Here is a 16,136-nt window from a genome sequence, read left to right as displayed (position 1 = left end):
GGTGCTGGGCTTAGTTATTTCTACTGAAAACATCAATGATGCTGATGAGCAGAGGTATGGTACTGACAAACCAAGGATCATAATCTGGGAAAATGTGGGACTCAAACCCAGGATCGTTGGTTCCTGTCATGACTAAGGGAGGCAACTCCTTTATAGATTGGCCATACTGCCCCACATTAATCAACTGTATACACTCTGCAAGTAGACAAACATTTTAAGAGTTCAATATTTCTTGGAGGTAGCTCCTTGTGACTTCTAAGAAAGTCATCAAGCAATACCTATACCTAAATATGTCAAAGAGGAATTCACTTCCTGCACACCAGCATTGAGTGAGTCTGGTTTAATGCCGTTTTTAGCAATATTCCAGGAATATACGCCAGAACTGGTCTTCACATATTGTGCCAACGAGACGAGCAAATGCTTTAACTACTTGGCTACCCCAATGCCCCCGTTTTGAGTTCAGATAAGCTGATAATGTAAGCTTGGTTTTGGAATGAATGTTCAATGACTTCCTTTAAATCTTATTGTGTAAAACAACTTTGTTGTTCCTATGACACATTTTAGATATAGAGAATTTCACCCAAGGGTCTTTGGATATCAAATATATCAACACAAGTTGATAAAAGTGGGGGAACTCAGAGGCTTGCCGAGGTTTTTTTCTACTTTTATCAACGAACGTTTATATATTTGATATCAAAAGACATGAGGGTGAGATTTTATTTATCTTCCAACATCATTCTTCCAAATTTTTCAGTTTGTAGAAAGTGATAAACAGTGTCTTAAGTGTAAAAAGTACTGCTAACAACTTCAGTAGCAGAGCCATTAGTGATGTCATTTCATTGTGACGTCATGGTAACCAATGACGTCACAATGGTCTGCAAAGCATTGTGATGCAATTTCATTGCAGTGATATCTACAGTACAGATATTGTTTGATCTCACCCTAGCGATATTTCCTGTGGGAGCCAGTTTTGGATGATAAGTAATGCCTTCTTGGTCAGAGAAAGGCTCAGTAAAATCACACTGTACTTTCTACATCAATTCCCAAAGATTACACACAACACATGAACACCAGAATTAGAACTAGAATTTTATCATCTTTAACCCTCTCCCTCATCATCATCTTCACTGTCATCTTCTTGTCCATCATCATTGTTATTATTATCATCATCATCATCATCGTCATCAGCAATGTCGTCATCTTCTTCCACATCAAGCTCTTCCTCCGACTTCTCAGGAGCTGCAACAAAAATATGACTGGTCAAAGGGAGATAACACTGTCACATATATTGAAAGAAGCAGTTGTAAAATCTTCTTAGAGCGAAAAAGGCTTCACACATTGTACCCACAAGAGAAATCAACCCTTTGGCATGACGAGCCAACGCCTTAACCAGATTCCCATCTATGTGGCAGCCTATATAAAAGAGTATTAAGTAAGTCTAAAGTCAGTACCTGTTCTTGTTAAGAGATGACTCCTGGCCAACAAATAACCCATCAGCTGGGGTGTAAACACGGATCAATGACATCTACATATAATCTGACGGCCTGTCATTACCCAACCTATTTACTCTCCTAAATATACAATGTTGATTTATTAAAACCACACTCTAGGATGAAAACCGATTGAATTATTTTAAACAAATATATTACTGTGTCCAGTTTGTATGTGGACATCAAGACGACAAGGGACATAACTCCTGCTATGGTACCTTTGACCCTGACCTCTGTCATGCAGATAAACTTTTGGTCCAACACAAGTATGTTTTAGAGCGACTTCACTACTGCCTACTATCTTAATCCTACATGGTGTTTTGTCAAAATGACCTTGAAAACCACATTTCTTCTAAACATATGCCACAACAAATATATTTTCATGGTAATTCGTCATTATATATAGGATAAAACACGTCCGAGGGTTGTTATGATATTTAAACCCGCATCCTGAGGGATTTTCCGAGGGAAAAGGTTTTAAATGTCATAACAACCCGAGGGGAAGTGCTTCATCTTACTTATAAACTGAATTTGAACCTTAAAACAACATTTATCAACATTTTTATGTTTCGAACATATTTTCCATGAACCTTAGGAAACAGGTGTAAAATATCTGTTGCTGGGGTACGAATCATTCTAAAAAGCAGTGCGGCTTATCAACACCTCTGTAGCCTTGTGGTACACTCACTGGACTACAGATATGAGAGTTGTGAGTTCGATCCTCGGGAATATAACGAAAACATTTGTCATTTGATTTTACATTTCATTACATGTTACAATCTGAACGGAAGTTATATTAATAAAATACCCAGGACATTATATAAAATCCATCGGATATTATAACACATTATATAGCAAATATGACTTGAATATCCTATAAAATACTGGAGATGTTATATAAAATCTCAGGGACATTATAACGTCCCTGTTTATGAGATTTAACCCGACTGGAGAACAATAGGATGACGTCACTGGAGGTTTATAAAGATAATTATCCTTGTGACAACAAGCAATGGCCACAGAGACCAAAACATAAGCGGTTCTGGTGAGGGTTATGATGTACCTAGTATCTAAAGTACTGTCGGAAATGCTAGAAAACTGCTTTATGATGGATGTACCTAGTACCTAGTACCTACAAACTTACACTGACAACTTACACTTTACATAAAGACAAGGAGATCCAGGTGGAACTGACAACATCACATCCAAACGTGACACACTTGATATTTGTATGACTACAATCAAATTATGTATGATTTCTTAAGGAGCTGGGAGCTCATCTCAAATTTGGTTAGCTGAGGCTTGTTTAACCAAGCGTCATTCCCACAGTAACCAATGACAACACTGTGATGCTGAATACTGAGGCTTGTTTAACCAAGCATCATTCCCACAGTAACCAATGACAACACTGTGATGCTGTATACTGAGGCTTGTTTAACCAAGCGTCATTCCCAAAGTAACCAATGACAACACTGTGATGCTGAATACTGAGGCTTGTTTAACCAAGCGTCATTCCCAAAGTAACCAATGACAACACTGTGATGCTGAATACTGAGGCTTGTTTAACCAAGCGTCATTCCCAAAGTAACCAATGACAACACTGTGATGCTGAATACTGAGGCTTGGACTTACAAACTCAAAATGTTATTAGATGCAGCACAAATTTACCCAAATTTCATGATAAAAACCACATTTTATTTACATAAATTTATTCATATTCTGAGTGAAGAACATACTTCATTAAGTGAGTGAGTGAGTGAGTGAGTGAGTGAGTGAGTTGGGTTTAACCCTGCTTTGAACAATATTTCAGTGCCAGCTTAAATGTGGATTGATAGCCTAAAGTAATACAGGGCACAGACATTAACTAACTTTCAACATAACTTTTCTTCTGACTATCTGTTGTAAGAAAAGTATTTTCATTTCATCTGCAGCTACCAAGTCACATAATATCATGTCAAGTGAGAGGAACTCCGTACGTTTGACTGTGACTTTTGTGGGTACAATTGGATCCGGCCTGGCATTGAACACTTCCCACTTGCCATCATTACTCCACATCCCCTCTATTGTGATGTGGAACTGCGCCATCTGGTGGCCAAACAGTTTCTGAAACAGAGTAAGAACACTGCCAAATTGGATGCAGTCCATCAATCACTACACCATCAAGTAGCGTGTAGGGTTTGATCACAACCTTACAGTTGAACTCTGGTAGATTTAAATGCAGTTCTAACAATACATTTAATACACATTTAAGTCCAATCTATCCATACAAACATAACAACTCAATATTTATCTTTTTACTGCCCAATTAGGTGGTGAGTTTCTGAACGACTGTTGACACTGTTCCTACAGTCAGTGTAGGAATACATCCGGTTCTTACTTTAACATACAGTTCCTAAGTAGCAGTGTTGGTGTTGTCATGGTTGCAGAGCAGAGTTGTTTTTGAGTAGTATATATTGAAGATTAACATTGATGCGGTGATACACAATGGCATGGCAGATTCACTATGGTCATATGAAGGAATCAGGTGTTCTTTTACTTTTTTAGAGTTGTATATATTGGGACAGTTTTATCCTTTTATTGTAATGAAGCACACTGAGACAGCAAGCTCATAGTGCAAGACATGTCAATTCTTGTTCATGATTAATTATCACCACTACTACTCACCAAAAGCCGGGCTTGTTCTGGTGTCAACACGTCCCCGTCCTCACAGATAGTGTGGTTGCGTAGCAACGTAATCACCCCTGGAAAAACATTCAGTTCAACAAATGTCCAGTAATATTGTTGCAGACCATTTCAACAAAAGAGTCACAGACAACCTATTTTGACCTCGAGTCCCCACTTCTCTTGAAATCCCATGAAGCCACAAAACATTTGAGACTACTCTATCTATCTAACATAAAGAATAATTTAACACTTCAACAGTCATATACAAATACTCTGTATCTTTACTCTTAATGAACTGCAGCTGTGATAGAAAATCAACCAGTTTGTGGGAAGACCTCACAAGGTAAAGGGAGGTAACTCCTGGGGGACTATCTGTAATAAGCATCAGCTCCTCATACCCTGTCAAAACCTGCTACATACAATACACACAGGACAACTACTTACACACCCTAATGTGACAACTATTACAGTTCTACTAACATTAGTGGTTCCTCCACATAATTAATTTGCAGTATCTTAATTTGTTTGGGGAAAAATGTGCTTTTCCCCAGTCAACATGATATGCTGTGGGTTCGAGGAAAGTAACAAGGGCAGTAACTCTGTCATGATTATGATTACATCAATTCAAACATTTCGGATGACGAATCCTTGATAGTTTGTTTACTCCAGCCAAGGTGCCAAGGGATCTTTTTTTAACCTACCAACACCACAATCCTTGATCTCAAAAACAAAGAATAAAAAATCAGAATCAGGTAATGTCCCTTTCACTTGATGACATGCATGACTACTGATATTTCAAATCAACGAAATTGATGTAAAAATAACTATCTATATAGTCAATATGCAGGGGCAGTGGGGTAGCCTAGTAGATAAAGCGGCCATCATGCCGAAAACATGGGTTCCATTCCCAACATGGGTACAATGTGTAAAGCCCATTTTTGGTGTTCCACGCCATGATATTACTGGAATAACAGGCGTTAAACTATGCTCACTCACTCCACAAATTGCAAAAGAAACACAACTGTGACAGCATGATCCATAAACCAACATGTTAACAAGCTACTGCCCTAGCTACAACACTCAGGCCTTGTCCCCTACCTCGCTTGAGACATGTAGGCAGCCCGAGCTGACGAAGCTGTGGCTCCATGGAGTGGGCGAACTGTGGGATGGGCCCCTCCTCTATCTCCACCGTCTGTGTGGCCGCCGTCCCCGACCGGGCGTAGTCCGGTACCCGCAGATTGTCAAAGTACCTGTACATAACAAACACCATAGATGACAAGCATTCTGATGAAACTAAAGCAAGCATGATCTACCGATACTCTCATGGGCAACTATGTCCCTGCCGATGTAAACAGACAGTAAAGCAATGCACAACACTTACTGTGAAACCGAAAAGCATGGGTATGTGTCTAGCAAATCTAGACACATAACACGTGGCAACAGGACAGACTCAAAAGTATCACACGGTGTTGATATCTCGATTCATATAAAGTGTAAACGTTATGTTCGTGTATAGACAAAGATTAAGGCCAAAACAAGAATGTAAGCTAGGGTCCAGAAAACTGTCTGAAACAGATCCAAGGTACGGTCTGTCTAACCAGACATGTGACAAAACTACTGACACTGTCATACACAGGTGAGGTGAGGTGAAATGGGGTTTTACGTCGCGTCCACGATTATTGCACTTATATAGCGACGTGCATGCACGTGTGTGGCTGCTTGTACTAGTCTGGACTGATGCCGATTTATAGTGCTAGCTCACTGAGATACCATGCCGCAGTTTAACATGAACACCCCACTCAGACACAGTATACTGACTCCCAGCCGACCAGTCCTTGTTTTAGCCCCTTAATGCCGAGCGCCAGACAGGGTAACAACAAGTACCATCTTTTAACGTCTTTTGGCATGACGCGGTCGGGGATCAAACCCCGGGCCTTCCGCTCTCCGGGCGGACGCTCTACCACTAGACCACGGAGATGGCTCTGTCATACACAGACTTTTAATGGACAGAAGTGACTAGCTGAAGCCATACACAGTTTGGAATCCAAAGGCACAGTTAATATCATAATGGCTTTCTTGGTGCCTGAAGAGAAAAACTTGTGATTGCGTATATTGATAAAAGTTCTTTCGCAAAACTAAACTGGACAAAGCTGTATAGGGAACATATCTACAGGCTTCATGATTCGTAAAATAACCTGGAGGTTCAGCATATTTATCAGTCCAAATGAAAAGGAAGGTCTCCAATTGCAACTGCTTATTATCTAACTGTGGTGAAATGACATTCCCCAAGTCTGAAGATGCGTTGAAGGTATTCCTATTGGTGGTGCGCTTCAATTCCACAGGGCACACTTCAACAACTTTGTGAGTGTCCCATGGCACATAAGAAATAAAAGAACTTTAATCAGTTTGGCTGAAAGTAATTGACATTTTCCGCACTTCAAAACCTGTTTCTTTGTCTTGTTGGTGAACATGAGTCCAGTTTGCCCTCGGAGCTGCAGACTGAGCTTGTGTAGGTTGTCCCGATACTCGTTCTCACAGGTCTGACCAACTGCCAGGGCCATGACTTTGTTCTTGCCAAAGAAAAACCTGTATAACAGAAGTGAAGCATCCTCAAAGAACAGGAGTTGACTTTATCAGAGCTTTGTCAGAACAGTGCCATGACAAGGTGAGGACAAGGTGCAAACAGTAGTAAGAACAGTGATATGACAACAGCAAAAGGTTAGGACAAGGTTAGAACAGCGTCATGACGACAGCACAGGGTTAGGACAGTGACATGAGGACAGGACATGGTAAGGACAGTGTCATGAAGACAGGACATGGTAAGGACAGTGACATGAAGACAGGACATGGTAAGGACAGTGTCATGAAGACAGGACATGGTAAGGACAGTGACATGAGGACAGGACATGGTAAGGACAGTGTCATGAAGACAGGACATGGTAAGGACAGTGTCATGAAGACAGGACATGGTAAGGACAGTGTCATGAAGACAGGACATGGTAAGGACAGTGTCATGAAGACAGGAGATGGTAAGGACAGTGTCATGATGACAGGACATGGTAAGGACAGTGTCATGATGATAGGACAAGGTAAGGACAGTGTCATGATGACAGGACATGGTAAGGACAGTGCCATGAAGACACGACATGGTAAGGACAGTGTCATGAAGACAGGACATGGTAAGGACAGTGTCATGAAGACAGGACATGGTAAGGACAGTGTCATGATGATAGGACAAGGTAAGGACAGTGCCATGAAGACAGGACATGGTAAGGACAGTGTCATGATGACAGGACATGGTAAGGACAGTGTCATGATGACAGGACATGGTAAGGACAGTGTCATGAAGACAGGACATGGTAAGGACAGTGTCATGATGATAGGACAAGGTAAGGACAGTGCCATGAAGACAGGACATGGTAAGGACAGTGTCATGATGACAGGACATGGTAAGGACAGTGCCATGAAGACAGGACATGGTAAGGACAGTGTCATGAAGACAGGACATGGTAAGGACATTGTCATGATGACAGGACAAGGTTAAAACAGTGCCATGATGACAGGACAAGGTAAGGACAGTGCCATGACAGGACATGGTAAGGACAGTGCCATGAAGACAGGACATGGTAAGGACAGTGTCATGAAGACAGGACAAGGTTAGGACAGTGTCATGAAGACAGGACATGGTAAGGACAGTGTCATGATGACAGGACAAGGTTAGGACAGTGCCATGATGATAGGACATGGTAAGGACAGTGTCATGAGGACAGGACATGGTAAGGACAGTGTCATGAAGACAGGACAAGGTAAGGACAGTGTCATGAAGACAGGACATGGTAAGGACAGTGTCATGATGACAGGACATGGTAAGGACAGTGCCATGAAGACAGGACATGGTAAGGACAGTGTCATGAAGACAGGACAAGGTGAGGACAGTGCCATGAAGACAGGACATGGTAAGGACAGTGCCATGAAGACAGGACATGGTAAGGACAGTGTCATGAAGACAGGACATGGTAAGGACAGTGTCATGAAGACAGAACAAGGTTAAAACAGTGCCATGATGATAGGACAAGGTTAGAACAGTGTCATGACGACAGGACAAGGTAAGGACAGTGTCATGTCGACAGGACAAGGTAAGGACAGTTTCATGAAGACAGGACAAGGTTAGGACAGTGACATGAGGACAGGACATGGTAAGGACAGTGTCATGAGGACAGGACATGGTAAGGACAGTGCCATGAAGACAGGACAAGGTTAAAACAGTGCCATGATGACAGGACAAGGTTAGAACAGTGTCATGACGACAGGACAAGGTTAGAACAGTGCCATGATGATAGGACAAGGTAAGGACAGTACCATGATGACAGGACAAGGTATGGACAGTGTCATGAAGATAGACATGGTAAGGACAGTGTCATGAGGATAGGACAAGGTATGGACAGTGTCATGAAGATAGACATTGTACGGACAGTGTCATGAGGATAGGACAAGGTAAGGACAGTGTCATGAAGACAGGACATGGTAAGGACAGTGACATGAATACAGGACATGGTAAGGACAGTGTCATGAAGACAGGACATGGTAAGGACAGTGTCATGAGGACAGGACATGGTAAGGACAGTGCCATGAAGACAGGACAAGGTTAAAACAGTGCCATGATGACAGGACAAGGTTAGAACAGTGTCATGACGACAGGACAAGGTTAGAACAGTGCAATGAAGACAGGACGAGGTTAGAACAGTGTCATGATGATAGGACAAGGTAAGGACAGTACCATGATGACAGGACAAGGTATGGACAGTGTCATGAAAATAGACATGGTAAGGACAGTGTCATGAGCATAGGACAAGGTATGGACAGTGTCATGAAGATAGACATTGTAAGGACAGTGTCATGAGGATAGGACAAGGTAAGGACAGTACCATGATGACAGGACAAGGTATGGACAGTGTCATGAAGATAGACATGGTAAGGACAGTGTCATGAGGATAGGACAAGGTATGGACAGTGTCATGAAGATAGACATTGTAAGGACAGTGTCATGAGGATAGGACAAGGTAAGGACAGTGTCATGAAGACAGGACATGGTAAGGACAGTGACATGAAGACAGGACATGGTAAGGACAGTGTCATGAAGACAGGACATGGTAAGGACAGTGCCATGAAGACAGGACAAGGTTAGGACAGTGACATGAAGACAATGTCATGAAGACAGGACATGGTTAGAACAGTGTCATGAGGACAGGACAAGGTTAGAACAGTGCTATGACAAAGTTCAAGCAGTGGCATGACAAGGCCAGAAAGTAGCTTAATGTTGCACTCAGCAATATTCCAGCTTCATCAATGAGACTGGACCAGTCAAAAAACTGACTGACAAAATCTAGAGATCCCTTTTAACTGTATATGAATACTTAACTTTGTCAATGAAAAAAACATTCTGTCCCAAATAATAGGACATGGCTTTCAGCATGGCAACACGAAATGTCTTGTCTTAAAAATGGCTTAAATGAAAACACTAGTGCAGTGCTCTGGAAATTGGCATATAGAGATAATAATACGAGGATGTGTGTTATACTCATTTTATGAAACAAGAGTCAGATTTCTCGTATTTACCTAGCGAGAGCGAGGGTAATATAAGAAATCTTAAACAAGTTTGATTAAATCAGCATATGAGAGTGTAATAATTTCTATATTACCCATTCAGTGTTCTGCCGAGACAGCGGTCTCATGGAATTCTCACAATATTTTATCGATTGGCGCATGATATTATACTCTCAGTGGGACAAGGGGCGCATTTATGTAGATGGGTTTATTTATATAATTATGGGAGTCACTAACTGTAACAAAACATCACAGCTGCTTCTATTATTGAATGTAAATGTCAGGCTTTTCGTTGCCATGTGTGTCTCAATTTACTATCAGAGCCTTTTATTGGCTCAAATTAGTATTTCAATCCAATCAGTTTACACGTTTCTGCAAATATAGTTCTGATAATGCCAAAGATGTTTCTGCTTTAAATGACCCCGGTATCGCAGAATCGCGGATCACAAGTTCTGTTAGCGATACACAGAATGTCATGTGTCATATGAATCATGTTAAATCTAATTCAATAACAAAGCTACATTCTAATTTTGTAATGAGTACCTTGAAAGACAGTGACCACAAACAAACTAATTAGGCTAATTACATATGACATTGGACGTTGTTGTTGCAATACGTAATATCTGAGAAAGACGTCATCCAAAAAATTTGTGTATCGCAAACGTAACAATTTGATGGCGATTCTGCATCAATAACCTGTTACCATGGGGTCTTAAGTCTTATATGTTCTCTCAGAATGTGGCCCCATACGTTATGAAAATGAGCCCATATATTAAGGCTGAAAGGGTCCCGTTCCCCACTAGTTCACATCTACAGGCAGAACACTGCCCATTATGTCTTATCCTTTTGAGCTCCCCTTTAGAAAAAGCCCTGATCACAACCACTGTCATTGATAACCACAACTGTTGATGTCAACAATTTTCAGCTAATGACATCGTTACTTGTGTGACGTCATTCCAACCTTACATCACAATACGATTCAAATGAAGTCAACAATGCCATCAGAGTGATGTAAACAATGAGTGAAGTGATGTTTGCCCTGGTGCACATAGATTTTTATGAACTCGGTTATTTCTTACCCCACGGGTAAAAGATTTAAATACCTACCGACTATGTTTCCATTCCTGTCGCACATCTTTCAACTGAATGTTCCGCATATTCTGTACGGAGAATGTGAATATTCTAGCATATCGGTCAACAGTATCCCGAATCTGGAAAATAAGAGTACAAAATTTCAAAAAAGGTGAAAATTATCTTATCAGTATCCCCCGCCATGGGGCACATTAGAATTGTAACTTTTGCAATAAATTATATATTTATAATAGGGATCCTATCTCACACTATGCATTTCTCTTCTTTCAAACCTAAGTGGAACTGTGCCTAAAAACAGATTTCAAGCTTCTTAAAAAAAAATTCCCCCAAACACTCCAAGCGTCACCATGGTCACCTCCTAGCAATCTGGGTCATGCAAGCTTTTCTTGCTGGTTGACCAACATGTGCTCAACATGTCGTTTGCCCAGCCAACTCATTCTCTTTCTGGACCTTAAATTGGCTAGAGGAAATGTGGTGCGGGGACGGAAGGTGGGGCATATAGCGTGTGAGATATAGGATAAGTATAACATATACATACAAATTATCTCACACTGTGCATTTTATCCCATCATTGGAAGGTCCATAAAGACAACAACTGTAGGATATACACGAGGAAGCTGGAGCTAATCAGTGATACAGAACCATATTAAGTAGCACTGTCTAGTGTCATTAGACACAGCTCGTTGATAGGAATGAAACACTCCCAAAGACAGTTGTGACCCTGACACGTGAACAGAGGAACACACGTGAAGTCGGGTACAATATGTGTTACATGTTCATACGTGAGTGAGCTTCCGGGGTAGAAAAGGTCTTCAGCAACCCATGCTTGCTGTAAACGGTGACTATGCTTCTCGTAAAAGGTGACTAACGGGATCGGGTGTTCGGGCTCGCTGACTTGGTTGATGCATGTCATCGATCCCAATTGCGTGGCTCTATGCTCATGATATTAATCACTGGATTGTCTGGTCCAGACTCGATTATTTGCAGACCGCCGCCATATAGCTGGAATATTGCTGAGTGCGGCGTTTAACTACAAACCAACCAACCAAAGTGAGTGAGCGTTATTGTGAAGCAAAAGAAAACAATGTAGGAATCTACAATACAGGTGTATCACTATCTCCTATGGACGATAGGACCAACCAACTTGGCATCTCTTTTACACTTCATCGAACCCTCAATAATGTCACTGTCTCAGTGATTGAATCGATGGGTTCAGACGATAAGAGGAATGATCGACAATATCCACAAAACTCAAACAATCATGCCAAGGGTTATTATAGAGAGAGACGTAATACAAGGAAACTGGATCAGGTACACGTTCCACCACAGATGAGTCTTGGAGACTTGTGTGAGAACCAACGGCCCAAATTCGGATGTTGGATTTCCAGAGTACAATTACTTAAAGTAGAGGCGACAGGGTTGAAAGTCACCTGAGCATGTAGGCCAGCAAAGGAACAGGCTCGGCGGACAACCGAATGAATATAAAATGAAATTGCCAAGCCCCAGACTGCCGGTCCCGATCTTGCGTTTGTCGCATCTTATAACATCATTGATTCGGGTTCTGCGATCGACCTGTGGAGGAAAGCTTATCCCCAGAAAACGTAGTTTTCACAAACTGATCCTTATCGGAGGATCGACGATCCACATGAGAGAAATCCCAATAACAGGACCTGTGCAAGTTTTGATTGAGAGAAAGAGGGGAGATCCAGTGATGACCGATCCCCAGGATAAAAATGTTTAGAAGGTCGAACAGGGGATCTGGAATGTTGAGAAGTAGACGTGGAGCGACAAGCGGCCGAGGTAGACAAAACTGTAGTAGGAGTGAGTGTGGAAGGTTCAATCGAAGTCACAGTCTCAGAGATGCCCTCAGATCTGTTCTTTACAAAGAAAGAGTTATCCCAAATATAACATTTGTTACATTTGACCACTTTTTAAATGGCATTGTGTGTACATGTGTAATAGTATTAGTATTTTAGAAGTAATTGCATATAAGTATATTTTGTTGCATGTAGAAACAAATAACAAAAATATATGCATATAGACATATCTGCATGGAAAATAACTCCAGCCTATTTCGGCAAGGGTGGAAGCTGGTCAGTAGATGCCCATGCCTTGGGTTGGTTGGTTGTTTGTTTGTTGTTTAATGCCGCACTCAGCAATATTCCAGCTATATGACGGCGGTCTGTAAATAATCGAGTCTGGACCAGACAATCCAGTGATTGACATCATGAGCATCGATCCATGGGATGCGACATGCATCAACCAAGTCTCGCCTAACCACCCAAACCTTTTAATCACCTCTTACGACAAGCAGAGTCACTTTTTACAGCAAGCATGGGTTGCTGAAGACCTATAATACCCCTGATCTTCATGGGTCGTTGAGTGAGTTAGTAACCTCTTGGCTAACCCACCAACCTGATAAAACAATACAGTAAACAGCTGATACATACCTCTTCAACAAGCTTCTGCTTTAGTTCTAATCCTTTTTTTCTTGTCTGTGTCAAGGAAACTGCAAAATACAAATTTCATGAGTATGGTCACAAATTATTGTGAGGTAAATATGCAAGGCCAGAGTGAAAAGCTTTCTCTTTTTATTTACCATAGCTTCATTGAAAGTGAAAAAACATATCCTGTATCAAGTATATTATGACTTTAGGATCATAAGAGTAAATTTATACACAACAGAAAATAAAGATGATGCAACAGAAATACAGCCAGGAACCAGTCTATTTGCAAAGATTGGTTCTGCAGTCATGTTCTCAGAGGGGAATAAGACATACTGCTGTGCAGAGTACTGCAAACAGTAACCATGGTAACATCCTGAACTGTACAAGCTATAACTTCAACATACTATGCAGTCATAATGATACAGTCCCCACTCATTGTCGCTCAACAGGTATATTCCAAGGGGGTCTAGTTTAACGTCACTTTGAACAATGTCAAAAGGTCTTTTTCATTAATTGCTTTTCTAACCGTATTCTTAACAGTATTTCAGTTATATCACAGCGTGTCAGTTTAATGTGGGAGGAAAGCCCGAAGTGATGCAGGTCTCAGACGTTTACCACCTTGGTGAAAGGCATGAGCACAGGTATGGTGCTGACAAACCTAGAAACATAATCGGGCGAACCAGGATTTGAGCCCGCAATCATGGGTTGCTTGCATCACCAAGGGACACAACTCTGCACAGGGAATTGCGGTGCCTTACACAACTCGGACACCTGTGACCTCCAAAGTCCAATGATAAAGTCTAAGCATGTGGTCTCTTGCATGCTATGCTGGCTGTACAAGGTGAATACATAGGTTTGGGTGGTCAGGCTCTGTCACTTGCTTGATACTGTATTCAACATATTAGGTGCCTTGTTCCAATAAGCAAAATTCTGGACCAATCTGTGAGAAAGCTTCATAACATACATACAAGTTCACACAGATATGGAACACTAAAATTCAAGACCTTTTCAAGGCCACCAACTGTCATTTACAAGGTTTTTGGGGGTTATTAGCCTAAGTCTGTCAATATTTTATAAATTCAGCATATAATATATTAGTTGTAAGACATAAAAAGCAGTATGACCATCACACATTTTCCAACAAGATTCATTTTTCACCCAACAAAAAAAATACATACAGTCTGTCATGAGTGAGTGAGTGAATATGGTTTTACACTGCTTTAAGCCATATCATAGCGGGGGACACCAGAAATGGACTTCACACATTGTACCCATGCCGGCAATCGAACCCGGGTCTTCAGCATGACGAGCGAACGCTTTAACCACTAGGCTATCCCACCGCCCCCAGTCTGTCATGAATTCTTCAGTGTCTTTGGCACACAACTCTATCACGGTGATAAATCTTGCTTACCATCTTTGTGTGCTCTAATGCTTCTATTAACAAGTATATGTCAGTTTGTACAAATTCAAGGCTTTTCAAGCTTTTGGTGAGCACTGGTACTACAAATATGTACTCAGGTACTTTTTCATATACAGATATGTACCCTAACAAAAATCAGAATACAGAACTGTATCCTGGGATAAGTGTGTTCAACTGGTTCTTTGCACGCTTGCGTAGAAGAGATTTCTCATAAGCATATTCTGAATCGGAACTATCATCCTCTTGTATGAGATGCACTCCAGTGTGTCATATAAAAGCTAGCACTCAGCATGCTCAGTGCTGTACGTACTGTAATTCAGCGATGCACAACATGCATTTAAAATCAGAAAGGCGATCCAGAACTACAGCATGAACCAGTTTTGTGCTCAGTGCTGTACGTACTGTAATTCAGCGATGCACAACATGCATTTAAAATCAGAAAGGCGATCCAGAACTACAGCATGAACCAGTTTTGGTTTGAGGAATACAGACTCATCACTCATTTTGCGTACTGGAAAACGTTCTGATTTTGGTAAGGGTACTTTTCTGTATACCGAAAGTAACTGGGGTACATGTCTGTAGTACCCGTGTTGACAACGACCACTTAAACATTAGTAGCTGCGCCACTTAAGTCATGCCATGTATCTTAACTTATTCCACTACTTTTTGTCATGAATGTGTGAGTGAGTGAAGGAGTGAGTATGGTTTTACGCCGCTTTTAGCAATATTCCAGCAATATCACGGCGGGGGACACCAGACACGAATGTGTGAGGTGAGGCGAAATTGGGTTCAACGTCGCGTCCAACATTATTGCACTTACCCCGGTATATAGCGACAGGCATGCACGCGTATGTGTGTCTGCTTGTACTAGTCCGGACTGATGCCGATTTATAGTGCTAGCTCACTGAGATACCACGAATGAATGAAATAAGTAGACTTTTCCTATGCTTTAGGCATGACACTGCCCCATCTCATCAGCAGTGAACATCAAGCAGGGGTTTAATGCATTGGGGGAATCAACTTATTTACGGTTCAGATAATATTAATATTTACGGACGTGTAAGCCAAATTAATTAAGAATATGTCTCCGCGCATTCGCAAAACCCTACTCTGACACATAACCTTGCCTGTAGACCTATTATGTCACAACATAACTGAAATGAACACTGATCATGTGGTGGCTTGTCCCCCATCTGGTATTCGCAAGATGTATTTTATGAAAACATTTTTTGAGATAAAGCTCAACATTAATCCCGAGCCCTTCGTCCGCTATTCCATTGATAAAATAGTAAATCTACCTTTCCGATCACGTTTCGATTTCGGCATTTTCGAGGTTTAACCATGTGGTCAAAACACCGGAAGTTGACAAGTGCTTGCATTGGGTTATGGGAACCCTCATTTTATCGCTTTCGCAATTTT

The 16,136-nt window shown here is 41.3% G+C and overlaps 1 protein-coding gene across 1 annotated transcript; it reads right to left on the bottom strand.

The window, feature by feature from the left end:
* Positions 1-1,099: 1,099 nt before the first annotated feature.
* LOC139472689 (mRNA turnover protein 4 homolog) lies at positions 1,100-16,092 on the bottom strand. Its single transcript, XM_071255149.1, has 8 exons — positions 16,016-16,092; positions 13,301-13,359; positions 10,866-10,969; positions 6,591-6,740; positions 5,253-5,404; positions 4,155-4,231; positions 3,467-3,593; positions 1,100-1,239 (listed from the first exon to the last, which is right to left on the bottom strand). Exons 1-8 carry the CDS (start codon positions 16,041-16,043, stop codon positions 1,100-1,102), a joined length of 837 nt encoding a protein of 278 aa, XP_071111250.1. The 5' UTR covers positions 16,044-16,092.
* Between the last annotated feature and the right edge of the window lie 44 nt (positions 16,093-16,136).

The sequence above is a fragment of the Haliotis cracherodii genome, unplaced genomic scaffold (genome assembly GCF_022045235.1).
Source record: "Haliotis cracherodii isolate W230 unplaced genomic scaffold, xgHalCrac1.p SCAF_1, whole genome shotgun sequence".
NCBI classification, from domain to species: Eukaryota; Metazoa; Mollusca; class Gastropoda; order Lepetellida; family Haliotidae; genus Haliotis; species Haliotis cracherodii.
This window is presented reverse-complemented; position numbering and strand designations above follow the sequence as displayed.